We start from the raw sequence: 13,487 nt of genomic DNA, 5'->3' as shown, positions 1-13,487 counted from the left end.
GCAATGCAGCACTGAAGGAAATCCTATGGCCGGACAAAACCGAACTTTGGTGATGAGAAGCTTAACATTGATGTCTCATTTTATGTGGATGGATTTAATGTCGTGGTAGCAGTTTTAAGTGATCATCGAGGTGAAGCAATTTCAGGGATAGCTTGCACTTTAGATCAGATGTTGAATGCAACTAGTACTGAAGTTTTAGCCCTTTTGTGAGGATTGGATTTTTTTGGAACAGTTGGGGTGTTCATACGCAATCACTAAATAGATTCCTTACAGCTGATCTAGGCATGTAACGGTGTGATTGAAGTTTGAAGCCCTTTCTTAGCTGTTATGGCAGAATGTTTCCTGAAAGCAAGTTCGATATATAGTAAGGTCGTTTTTCAGCATTGTCAAAGGGATTCTAATCAGGTGACACATAGTTTAGCTAAACATGCTTATGAGTCAAAGAAAATCTTAGTATGGGATGGTGATCCCCCAAGTTTCATACTTCCTCGTGTAATAAGAGATTGTAACCTTGTTATCAAATAAATAAGTCCCATGTGGCATTCCCTAAAAAAGTAAAAGCTAATAAAAAGGTGTGATGGGACACACAAAAAATCATCAAGCCTGACCAAAATTGCGACATGCCATATAAAAACACCATCATAAGAAATAAGAAGCATATGCCAAACCAAACCGGGATATAAATTCCCTCGTAAGCCAAATATTATCTTCTCCTTAAATTTTTTTTTACATTGTAGAATAGTCTGGAATCACAACCATATGATGCATAAGAACAACACTCGTGATAAGGGCACACATTTCATCTTGCAAACACCAAATGATTTCAACAAATTCACATCCACCAATATAAAATTGTTGTTCCCACACGAGTAAGAGAACAAATAGCCTTTTTAACACCACGTAATCACGATCCAAAAATATGTGACATGGGGCAGCGATGATTGATATTAAAAGCATAATAGATGGAACACCACCACACTGCTCGAACCATATGATAGTTGAAGAACAAATGTTGTATATAGTTTACTGTTGAAAACAAAAGCTATAACATGTATCCCCATGCTAATCTAGCTTAGACAAGTTATCTTTAGTGATATGACCACCACTTTCTAATAACAAATTAACACCTTAATGTTGAGCACCGCTTTAAGTATCAATAACCCTTTTAAAAAGAACATAACTTGGTAGTCAACTAAAGAAGACCAGATGTCCACATACTACTATGTCAAAAATCGCTATATAATATCCTATGTTAGTAACTTAAAAATCCATTTCCAAGGAGGGATTAGTTTTTTTAATACATGTACAAGTGTGCCCCGACCCCTCCCGGTCCTTAGACATATAAAGAATACCTCGCTTCCTCAAAATAGGCTTTTGCCCCGTTGTATAATAAAGCAGCCACCATGATCATACAAGAGTTCACAAGCAAGAAAGCGTTGGGGAAACAATAAAAACATACCCCATAAGAAAAAGAAACAGATATTGTAGCCCAATGAGAACGAGGATGTTAGTGACATAACGATCAATCGAGATGGCATCAAGTCACCATTGCATCCTCCGAACACGACCCACGACCATGCTTCATGAACCACGGATCTCCGAGTCCAAGGCAGCACCTTCAAGAAGTTAAGAGACGTAACCATGACGTTGTTGCCCATATCAGCAAGCTGAATCTAGGTTTTCCCGTACAGATGAATGACGATGCATGCAGGTGCTGCCACGTCGGTACCGGCCACGCCAACAGAGATTTCTCCCGATCCCCAACCCACGACCCTGTATGATCCTAGCCTAGAGGCCAACTACCATGCCCAGCTCTCGCGCCCATGCACGGACATGGAAGGCGCATCAATAGTAGGACGACGAGCACGCCGGTCGCGGCAGCCGTGGAGCTCGGGCCCACACACGCCTGCAAAGCGCTACCAAACCTAGGCCCGCCTAGCCCGCAAGCTTGTGGTTGCCGCTGCCGACCCGTAGTCACCCACCCACCCCCGCACCGGGCCAACTCAGAATACACACTTCAACATGATGGGCAGCCATAACTAGCCAACCGACGACCGATAATGCCACCAACATACTCCTGCCACCAAGTTCTGCTCGAACCACCACCACGTTGGACAGACCACCAACGCCGCCCTAAGCCACCATCCCCTCAGGTGAGCTGACACATCGAGATCTTGGCCCGCCTGGCCTAGATCCGGCCCAAACCCCACACAGCCAACCCAGTGAGAAGCTTCATCGCTAGCTGCCAAGCACCTTCGCTCGCCCCGCCGAGCATACTGGGAGCCGCCAAGGGCACGTTGACGGTGGCACCAAGAACCACCGTGCCAAGACTTGTGCCATTCGCTCCATAAACCACCAAGGAAGAAGGACATTGTGAGCAACACCCCACCACCGCCTTCGGGTGAACGGGCTTCGCCCGATGGTGTCCTCCGGGCGGCGGGAAGGGGGTGAGGGCGAGAGGGTGGCTATAGGCAAGGGTTCAGGTCGCGTCTCGATGTCTTGTGTCACCCCTGAGACAGAATCGCTCTTTTCCTTTACCCGGTCAATAATACCCGTCTTAGCCAGTCTATATTTGTTTTTATGTTAAATCTGTAGTTGTTAAAATGGACCCTCATGCACATCCCTTTAAGAATTTTAAAAATGGACATCATAAAAATGGAGAGGCTGCTTAATAATAAGAGTTAAGCGTCCACCGTATGCCACCATTAGAGCTCTCCAGGTACTTAGTATTTTCTCAAATCTGTCTTCTCTGAATTTAAAATGAAAGGAGTCTACACCACACCCAAAAAAAACTTGAGCACATGATTCCTCTTGGCCGTGCCTAAACAATATATTTGTCTTTTGTAAAATCACTCTTAATTTGGTGTATAAGGACTTGTTCGAATACCCTTAATATTAGTTTCAAAAGTTCACGACTTTCTCAAGACCACAACTCTATCTAGGTCAGATAATCCATAAAAGCATCGTTGCCATGGCACGACGAGAGGAGCTCACAAGTAACTTATCATTAGAACGACGAAAGCCACAACGGTGGATCGATCTCTATTACAGGTACTACGCGTACTACCGGTCCAACCACTACACACTCATATCATCGATGGATCAAAAACAACTGAACAGACGATGAAACACACGGTTCTCCAGATCCAAGCTGGACACACTCACAGAACACGACGTAGCTAGCTAGCTAAGCTAGTTCCTCTTGAAAAGTAAGAAACTCCGGCGGCGTCCCCGTCCGGTCCCCCTACGGCTGCCAGGCGGCGAGCTGCTGGATGTTCATGGGGTAGACGAGGTCGGTGCCGCCGGAGTAGGCGGCCTTGCCGAGGAGCACGTTGACCCTGTCCGTGGGGTGGAAGGCGTCCCAGAAGATGTAGGTGCTCCGGTTCGGGCACGGCCGCAGCAAGGGCAGGCAGGTGATCATCCCGCGGTTCCTCCCGAGCCCGCAGCACCCGCGGTCCACCACGCTGAACCCTGCATATATGCATGCTCGCACAAGCCACTGGCCGTCAGTTAACACTTCCACAGGTTGCAGATACTATTGTATATGCAGATCAGCAGCAGAGTTTAACAGTACGCACCGTAGTTAAATGGGTTCCTGAGGATCTCGGAGATCATCTCGAAGTTGTCGATGTAGATGAACCTGGCGCGCGGGAGGTTGACGTTGAGGGTGTTCACCATGCCCTTCACCTTGCTGTTGAAGGGGGCGATGAGCTCGTCCACGTCCGGCGAGCACATGTTCGTCGGGCTCCTGGCGCGCATGTTGGGGATGCACGCCATCGAACCCACCCCGGCGATCACGAACCGCCTAGCCCCCAGATTGTACAGGCTCTGCCCATTTTTTGTTTTCAGAGACGCAAAAGAATCAGAAGCCTGCATTGCATCGGGTGTCAACTGTCAAGAGCTCGCTTGCTTACGGTGAGCTGCTTGGTGTACTGCTGCACGAGGAGCGTGGAGTACTGGTCGCCGTTGTACTGGTTCCGTGTGTTGTAGTTGGGCATCAGGTAGTTGTTGAGGTAGTCGTTGCTGCCCATGCCCACGTAGAAGATGCTGCGGCCCAGCGAGGAGGACAGCTTCCCGGCGCCGATCTTCCCCTTGATCTGGTTCAGCGTCGTCTGGAAGTTCTTGATCTGCTGGCTGAACGGGATGCGACCCACAAAGTTCTGCCCCGTGTTGTCCAAGATTCCGGCGGCGGCCGAAGCGTAGTTCACGCCCTGGAGGGCGCCGGGGCCGCTGTCGGCGTCGGAGGCCTCGGTGTTGGACGGCAGCAGGGGCAGACCGAGAAGCTCAGCTGCGTCCATGCACAACAAGAGCTTGAGTTAATCAATGAAGCTGTTCTGATCAATTATGTACTCCAGCTAACTTAGATTTGTTGGGGTTGATTCTGTACTGTAAACCAAAGATTTTACTACGCAGTTAGTTGTAACCCTATTTTGTGGTGAATTGTTGGCGGGGACACACCTCGACCGTATGCAGCAGGCATTTAATTACCACCTTACATATTTAGGAGCCCTGGCTAGGATCACATGGAAACATTGACGCCACCCTAGCCAGTGGGTACCATACACGTTTTGACTACTAGCTGAATTCATCGCATCATGTGCACTGTATGTGTTGATCAATTGCAAGGCATTATGATCCCCGGGGAAAATTGAGTACCGCCGTGCTACACTATTTCCTACTAGTACAGGTGTGGAGTCCCTCTCTCTCCCTATCTCTACACCAAGGAATGCTCTCTCTACGCCCCGGTGTTGGCGTTGTAGATCGAGTTATATGTAGCTCGTCATTTTAAAATACTGAAAATGGCATTTGAAATTTGAAAAAATACAAGGAAATCTAGACGTAGGTAATGATGTATTTTATAAACGTGCAAAGCTCCATCCCAAAATATCTTATATTGTAGCTGTGCAAAAATAATAAAAGTGGAAATCTGAAATAGTGAACAATACAACTTTTAAAACCTCTAAAAAAACGTCGTACATGTAGCTGGAGCTACATTTGTAATGTAGTTTCCGTCTCTCTACACCAACAATCTGGAGTACACCTACTCTCTTTCTCTATCTACTCCTACACAGTCTCTCTCTCGTTCACTTGAATGTGCACATGGAGGAGGCCGGTCAGTAGTTATTACCACGCTGCAACAGTACTGGTACTACAAGCAATGCTACTATTACAGTATCTCAGTGCTTATGTACTCCTAGATTAATTATATAGCTAGATTGATCTAATCAATTTAGATTTGTTTGCGATGGACTATGCACTATGCATGCTTTGCTTGGATTCCAAATGAAAGATGTGAGAAAGGGCTAAACAGTACATGCACGGATAGCTGATCTTCAAGTAAAACGAGGAGGAGCTGGCTAGCCTAACGATGGGGGGAAACTCCTTCATACTAGTCAATAATTGTTGACTGAGTATATATGCTCTAGATCTAGAAACCCTGAGAAAGGTACCGATATTTCCATCAAACCATATCCAGTTCCTCAAACCAGCTGCAAAAGTTGATTAATGTTTCTAAGGATCTTGCATGCATAGTACGTTAACAACTTGCATACTAGTACATAGTAGATTCTAAAACAAGCAGTAATGAGTTCAATTTAATAGTATGGTCACCACATAATACGTACTACCAATCTGGCTAGTGATAACGACTTCTCTATAATTTAAAGAACATTCTTCCAGGAACAGATAGACTAAACACATCTGTATACAAAAAGACTAAAAAATACATCAGTATTCCTATTTTTATTGTATGCAAGTCGAACATGGGAAGGCCCGAAACCCAACCTAGCCTGTTGTACCATACCAATATGGCAGTACGTACCACACGTTAGATCACGGGTTTCCTGAAGCCCTAGCTTCATTGCATTATTTTCCATATGACAAGCTCATCTTAGGATGTACTAAAATTAGCAAATTGTGCTCAGAAGAAGCACACTACCTGCCTGCTGATTTGCTACTTCTGTTAGAAACAAAAATAGTTCCATTTGTATGGGTTTCACATCATATTTTATGCAAATAGCAAAGCCTTTTATGGTTTTGTTCTCTGGTGAGAGGAAATTACTTGTAGCTAGCTCTCAAGCAACCAAGAAACAGTAGCTAGCAGAGAGAGATGCACAGGAGAGCATGCTGCATAGCTACGCACCTATGGTGTCGACCATGGTGTAGCCGTTGGAGAAGCGGCCGGTGGGCCCGCCGGCGAAGTCGATGCCGTAGGGCAGGTAGTTGGCCTTGGCGAACGAGTTGAGGTCGTTGTTGTTGCCGTTGTCCGTCAGGGAGTCCCCGAACACGAACATGGCCGGCACCGACGGTCCCCCGCCCGTCGTCGTCGCCCCACTCCCGCCGGTGTCGCCGGGGCCCGTCGGGAGCGTGAAGTTCCACGGCGCGCGCGGGAACAGCGGCCGGGGGAACACCTGTGCCGTGGCGCCGCCGCATGCGAGGAGCACCAGAAGGAGCACCGTCGTCGCCGTGGAGGAGGCCATGGCTTGTAGAGCTTGGCTAGCTAGCTACTCCAAGCTAGGTGTGGCAGGAGTGTGCAGTGTGGGAGAAGAGGAGCGTAGCTAGCGTCGTATATAGAGGGAGAGCGAAGGGGAGAGGGTTTTGGGGATGGTTGGTGGGTGGATGAGGGAAAGAGTAAATGCGGCTCCTGCCATTGCTTGCTGCCATCCATGGAGATGGAGGAGTAAATGGGGCGCTGTTGGGGCGCGTGCTCGCGACTACGCGAGGGGGACGGTGGTGGCAGCACAAAACAATGGCCGACCGCAGCTGGCGAGCTCCAGTACACTGTGTGCCTGTGTTTGTCAAGGGAAGTATGGCCTTTGCGTTTCTGTGGGTAACTAGTACTTTTTTTGAGAATTCGCCCGCACTTCGGAATACAAAGCCCCTCCGGGAGGTTTAGGAGCCACAGGCGGCGTCCAAAATCTAAATTAACAGAACTACGAGCAAGACGACGTGCTTCACCATTAGTCCCTCTCTTCACATGTCGATACAAAATGTCTGAGAAGATCGATGACGTTCTTTTAACCTCCGTGAGGATCATGCTATACTCACGGGAGTATGGCCTCGTCATATGACGTCCAGGCAATCAGATGATACACATATATGAGAGATGTGCAGGTCCTGTGCCAGCGCTAGAGCCTCCAGACACGCCAGGGCTTCGAGTGCAGCCGGACTAAGATCTTCCTTCACCGTTAGTGCTGAGGCACCCATGAAGAGCCATGTTTCACTCCGGCATATAGCTGCAATAGCTCCACCCTTCGCAACCTTTGTTGTCGCCGCATCCACGTTGATCTTGTGGTACCCTATCGGCTGCGGTAGCCATTTTGGCTCCACTCTCCTCGCTGTAGTCGATCTAGCAACGACTGGCTTTGGGGTCAACGTACTCCAGATCGCATAAGAATCATCTGACAAACATGGAAGTGGATAGAGGGCTCTGCTGCTCGCCGTCATGCATGAGCCATCGACAAGCATACCAAATAGCCCAGAGTGTCACTATCATTTCCGTGAAGTCCTTATGACTCAAAGTCTCCATCACGATGAATAGCCAATTTTTTGCTGATGGTTCCTCAATTGATATCATATGCTGGGTGATGTCTTCATTGACCAACGCCCATACACAGCGGGACATCATGCAATCTATCAAAGAATGTCGCCATGAATCCTCCGCACCACACACAGAACATGCAGAAGAAGTGGCCAGATGACGGTGGTGTCGGACATCGCCTGTTGGAAGGGACTGATGAGCTAGTCTCCAAAGAAACAGACGGAGCTTGGAAGGAACCAAGGTCTTCCATAACTTGCTCCAAAGCTTTTCTTCTACTGTTGTGTTAGAGGAAGCTGGTCTATGCTCCAACCAGTCCTCCCTTCTCTTCTTTGTACGTACCAGCATCCGATAAACCGATCGAACATTTAAAATACCTGTGCGATCGTAGTGCCAAGCCCATATATCCTCACGTCTGCGAGTGCTCAGAGGAATTTTACAGATATGCTCGACATCCATTGGCAGGAAGAAGTGATCAAGTCTCTCCTTATTCCATGTGGCTGAGTTAGTATTGATGAATTCACTAACTTTCACCGGTGGATCCTCCCTTATACATGCAACTGGCCTCATCATATGATCCCTTGGGATCCCCAGGCATGCGTATTTGCTCCAGTGTCGATCCTCCGAATAAGACCTTGTTGCATAACATCTCGTCCTTCCAAAATTGCTCGCCAAACTTGAGAAGGATGGGAGCTGAGATTGGCATTTAAAAAATCCGTGGAAGGATAATATACCACCTTGAGGATCCTGGTCCTGAGAGAACCAGGTTTTGCAGAATCCTCCATGCTTGGCGAGCTAGAAGGGCCAGGTTAAATAATTCAATGTCCCTGAACCCTAATCCGCCATCCGATTTTGGTGAACACATCACTTCCCAAGAAACCCAACGTGTCCTCCTCTTTCCCTTCTTGCTTCCCCACCAAAATTTATTTATGTGAAGACAAAGCCCTCTAGGGAGTTTGAAGCGGGACATGGAGAATGTCGGGATTTCCTGAACAACTAATTTGATCAAGATATCTTTCCCTCCGACCGAGAGCATCTGCTCTGTCCAACCCTGTATACGCTTCCAGACCTGTCTCGCAGGTACTTAAACGCTCCATTCAACGATCTGCCCACGTAAGAGGGCATGCCAAGATACTTTTCTTTTAAAGTCTCATTGGGAACTTGGAGCGTATTCTTGATTGATTGTATAATGGTCTCTGGACATCCCTTACTGAAGAAAACCGAGGATTTGTCCAAATTCACCCGTTGGCCCGACGCCAAACAGTACTTGTCTAGAATGTCCTTGACTTCCATAGCTCCCACATGGCTTGCTTTGACGAAAAACATGCTATCATCGGCAAAAAGGAGGTGGTTAACCGCAGGAGCAGTTGGGGCCACCTTGATTCCTTCAAGGAGCAATGACTGACGACTCTGTTTTAACATGCCTGAAAGGCCCTCTGCTGCTATCAAGAACAAATATGGGGATATAGGGTCACCCTGTCGGATCCCTCTAGACGGTCGAAATTCCTCCGGTGGCGATCCGTTAAACGGAACTGAGAAAGAAACCGATGAGATCATCCTCACAATCAACTGAACCCATCGGTCATGAAACCCCATGCGTAGCATGATCGCCTGTAGATAGTTCCATTCAACACGATCATATGCTTTCCGCATGTCTAGCTTGAGCGCACAATGCTGATGCTTTTTAGCTCCATTCCTCTTCATAAAATGTAAGCACTCGTATGTTGTAATCATGTTGACCGTTATCAACCTGCCCGGAACAAAAGCGGATTGCTCCTCTGATATTATGTCTGGCAGTATTATCTTCAACCTATTGGCCAGAACCTTGGAGGTGATCATGTATATAACATTGCATAAGCTTATTGGGCGGAATTTACCAAGATCTTATGGTTGGGCCACTTTAGATATTAGAACTATGAAGGTTTTATTAATACCTTCCGGGCTTTCCTCTGCACGAAAAACCCTTAACACAGATTTTGTCACCTCTTCTCCACAAAGTTCCCAAATCCTTTGAAAAAATGAGCCGAGAACCCATCAGGGCCCGGTGCTTTTGTTGGGAACATTTGGAAAAGCGCCGTTTTGACCTCCTTCTCTTCAAAAGTAGCAACCAGCTTCGCATTCATCTCCGTCGTTACTGAGTAGAGACTGGAACCCTCCACCCATAGTCTCCCAAGGCCAGGTAACGGGACGAAGCCCACCCCTTGATCAGCCCAAGTCGACATGAGGTGGCGAGAGGGGTCTGGAGGCGGACGATCAGTCGAAAAAGATCCGGCGAGAAATCGCCATCAGAATCACCCTAGGAGAGAAACCCTAGGTCTATATATGGTAATTGAATTCTGTGGGTAACTACTAATAGAAGGCCTGCTGGGCGCACAGTAAAATATCAAAAGGCTCGGTCCATGATCACTAAGACTTGAGCGTCTCTGGGCCGTTTGGCCCATTTAAAGCTATGGTGGAATGACACAACCTGAAGGAAGAGAGTGTTCTCGAGGAAATATTGTCTCGTCAGATTCGATTTTGTGCATCAGTTTTGACCAATATAATAAGTTATATGAAGAGCAACAAAAATCATACTTGTGACAATCAAGAAAACTATAGAGGATTTGTTGGCAGACCGCCCAGCGAGATCCTCAACGAGTACCGAGCAGAAAGCGTGGACAACACTATGAAAGACAAATGTACTAAGCAAGATCAAAGTACTTTTATAGAGACTAGCACATCAGTCAATTCCAACAGGTTTAATTTGTCACCACCGGAACATGGCCACGACGCCCTGGATGCCCTTTTTGAGCTGCAACGACAAATGATTGGAAACACTCGTCTAGGTTTCTCATTAATGAAGAGGTAATCGAGCATATCAGAATAAAGTTATAAACCAATGTGGCAACACAAGGATTTGTAATTTTTCTTGATGGTTACTTTTGCCACATGAGAGTTTCATCAAGGTAATTAATTATTATGTTATGGGCAATCTGGAGTGCTACGAGAAAGGCAATTTACAAAGAAGTTTTTCAAAGCCACTGACTGTCTATGGTTTCATTATGAACTATCCATCTAAACTGAATTTGTTTCATTCGAAGAAAGAGCCTCGGCCACTGGCACACATAGCAGCTCCGGCGAGCCCATGTATTGCACCGTCAAGCAATAGTACACGTGAAGATAAATGTTGATGCAGCAGTTTTCGAACATGGGAACAGAGGCATAATTGTTTTTTTTTATTTTTTTAGATAAAAGGCACTAGGTGCCCGACTTTAAATTAATAAAGCCCCGCAAGGTTCAGACATAGTTATTACATGCTGCGGCATACAGCTTAGCCAAAGAAGGAACATAACGGGGTCGGCCTCCCCTAACGAGACCGAGAACCCAAAACGACTAGACAGGGGTAGATGTCCGGCACCGGCTTCACGATTCGAGCTTCACGGATCCGCAGGAATGAGCTGGGCATGGATGCTTCTTAGCGCCGCGATCAACCACCTAAGCCGGGGACGGTCCGCTGGCTTTGCCACGCCGAGCCGGTGCTGCATAAATAACATAGTTTTAAAGGTAACATCAGCTGGGTGTCGGATAAGTTTAGACTCCATAGTAAGCTTATTTCTAATCACCCATAAGGCCCAAGATTGTGCAATGAACAGGCACCAGATCGTCCGCCTAGCTCTACCAGCAAAGTTGGAGATAATCGCAAAGAATTGGGGAAAAGAGGCTGGGCACCAGCTACAACCCAGGATCTCCCTAATGACGCTCCAGGCGAACCTCGCCAGAGAGCACCCGAAGAAAATATGGTCTGCAGTCTCCATCTCTCCACACAGGGCGCACTTTCCATTACCCGGACCATGTCTGGATAGGATGTTGGAGCTAGAAGGAAGGCGGTCAAGCACCAACTGCCAGGAGAAGATGCGGATCTTTAGCGGAATCTTAGCGGCCCAAACATCCTTGAAATGAGCAATCGTCGCCCCGCGCGACAATCGGGCAAACATGGATTTCACCGAGTAAATCCCATTCTCCTCCAAGAGCCACGAAACCGTATCCTGGCCCTGGGAGAGAGTGGTTGATCCAATCAAGGCAATAAGCTCGCCGTGGTCACCCGTGAGCTCCAGAGGCAGTTGTCTACGGAAACGCATCGGCTCCAACCTGGTACACACCTGAGCAACGGACTCCATCTGATCTAGAGCGATACTAAACAGGGCTGGGAACCTGTCTTTCAGAGGCCTGTCACCCGCCCATCTGTCCATCCGTAAGCTCGTGCGTGTGCCATCACGGACGCGATGTACCGGCCCCAAGTTTGAACAAATGTTTGATTCTGTGTAAGCTACGCCAGAACTGGGAGCCCCTCACTCCCGTGGAGGCGTAGATATCGTTCGATCTTAGGTACTTAGCGTTGATGATCCTTTTCCAGAGTTGATCGCCCCCTTGGTACAATTTCCACACCCACTTGAGCATCGGGGCAATATTCTTGAGTCTCGAGTTGACCAGCCCCAAGCCTCCGACCGCCTTGGGTCTGCAAACAGCTGGCCAATTGACAAGGTGGTACTTCCTTTTGGTGCCCACCCCTTCCCAGTAGAATTTGGCTCTATGAGTGTCGAATTTGGCGTGAATACCGTCTTGGAGCAAAAAAGTCCCATGGCAAACGTGGGGAGGTTGTCTAAGCAGGTGTTGGATAAGATTAGACGCCCCCGACGACATAAACTTACCCCACCAGGGTTCCACTCTAGCCGCCAGCTTTCTAACGAGGAACAACCACTGTTCCATCGTCAGCCTCCTATCCGAAATCGGGAGCCCTAGGTAGATAAAAGGGAACTCACCCAACTTGCAATTCAGCTTATCTGCCACAGTCTGCTGGCGCTCCGGGAAGTCCCCATGACTATCACCTCGGATTTGTGGTAATTAATCTTGAGTCCCGACATGTCTTCGAAGCAGAGCAAGATGAACTTAAGGTTAGCCAATTGCACGTCGTCGTCTTGGATCATGATGATAGTATCATCGGCGTATTGGAGATGCGTGATTCCCCCAGGAATCAGGTGAGGGGCGATCCCGGCAATGTGCCCAGCTTCGTTTGCCTTGGACAGAATAACTGAGAGCGCCTCCGCCATGAAGTTAAAAAGAAGCGGGGAGAGTGGGTCTCCCTGCCGCACTCCCCGCTTGTTCCGGAAGAAGGGCCCGATCTCCCCATTGATCGAGATCGCAGTCTCGGCCTCCCGCCACCAGCTGGGAGATGCGGTGAACCACCCCGAGCATCAAAACCTTTGCAACGCAAAGCACCTCCGTGAGGAAATCCCAATTAACCCCGTCGTAGGCTTTCTCGAAATCTAGCTTAAGCAGCACACACGCCTCATTCTTTGACTTAACTTCGTGAACCGGTTCGTGCAGGGCCAACACCCCATCAAGGATAAAGCGACCCTTGATAAACGCCGTTTGGTTGGGACTAATGACTCGTTCGCAATGGGGTCCAGCTTAGTAGCCACCGCCTTAGAGACAAATTTGAAAATCACATTGATAAGAGCGATTGGACGGAATTGAGTGATCTGGTCCGCCCCGGGGACCTTTGGTATCAGAGCAAGCACCCCAAAGTTGAGACGAGCAATGTCAATCCTGCCAAGGAGGAAATCATTGATGATATGCAAAACCCCCATCTTGACCAGTGGCCAGAACTTCTTGAAGAAGCTAACCGGGAAGCCGTCAGGGCCCGGGGCCGTGTCAGTCTTCATATCTTGCAGCAGGCAGTCGAGTTCAGCCTCCGAGTATGTGCGCATCACCTCTGCATTTTCATCCAACGAGACCCTTGTCTCCTCACCCCAAGCATTAGGGTCCGGCGAGCACACCCTAGCCTCGGTGGAGCCCAGCAGCTGGCGGTAGAAGTCGTAAATATGCTCTTGAATGAGGCTTTTCTCAGTGATAGGGCCCTGGTTAGTTACCAGCCGCAGAATATTACACTTCCTTCTTCTGCCATTAGCAA

General features: G+C 48.1%; 1 protein-coding gene across 1 annotated transcript; it reads right to left on the bottom strand.

Annotated features, from left to right (window-relative positions):
• Window positions 1-3,244: 3,244 nt before the first annotated feature.
• Window positions 3,245-6,479, bottom strand: LOC124705410 (GDSL esterase/lipase At1g71691-like). The gene is made up of 4 exons (XM_047237136.1): window positions 6,143-6,479; window positions 3,915-4,288; window positions 3,579-3,828; window positions 3,245-3,471 (listed from the first exon to the last, which is right to left on the bottom strand). The coding sequence occupies exons 1-4, from the start codon at window positions 6,477-6,479 to the stop codon at window positions 3,245-3,247; spliced, it is 1,188 nt and encodes a 395-aa protein (XP_047093092.1).
• Between the last annotated feature and the right edge of the window lie 7,008 nt (window positions 6,480-13,487).

Source organism: Lolium rigidum, chromosome 4 (genome assembly GCF_022539505.1).
Source record: "Lolium rigidum isolate FL_2022 chromosome 4, APGP_CSIRO_Lrig_0.1, whole genome shotgun sequence".
Taxonomy (NCBI): Eukaryota; Viridiplantae; Streptophyta; class Magnoliopsida; order Poales; family Poaceae; genus Lolium; species Lolium rigidum.
This window is presented reverse-complemented; position numbering and strand designations above follow the sequence as displayed.

Bases quoted from the DNA above. Each gene is read 5' to 3' on its own strand.
- LOC124705410 (XM_047237136.1), bottom strand. From the start codon at position 6,479: ATGGCCTCCTCCACGGCGACGACGGTGCTCCTTCTGGTGCTCCTCGCA. The intron at 4,289-6,142 runs GTGCGTAGCTAT...GCATGGACGCAG, and splicing joins CACCATGGTCGACACCATAG to CTGAGCTTCTCGGTCTGCCC. The intron at 3,829-3,914 runs GTAAGCAAGCGA...AAAAATGGGCAG, and splicing joins AGTACACCAAGCAGCTCACC to AGCCTGTACAATCTGGGGGC.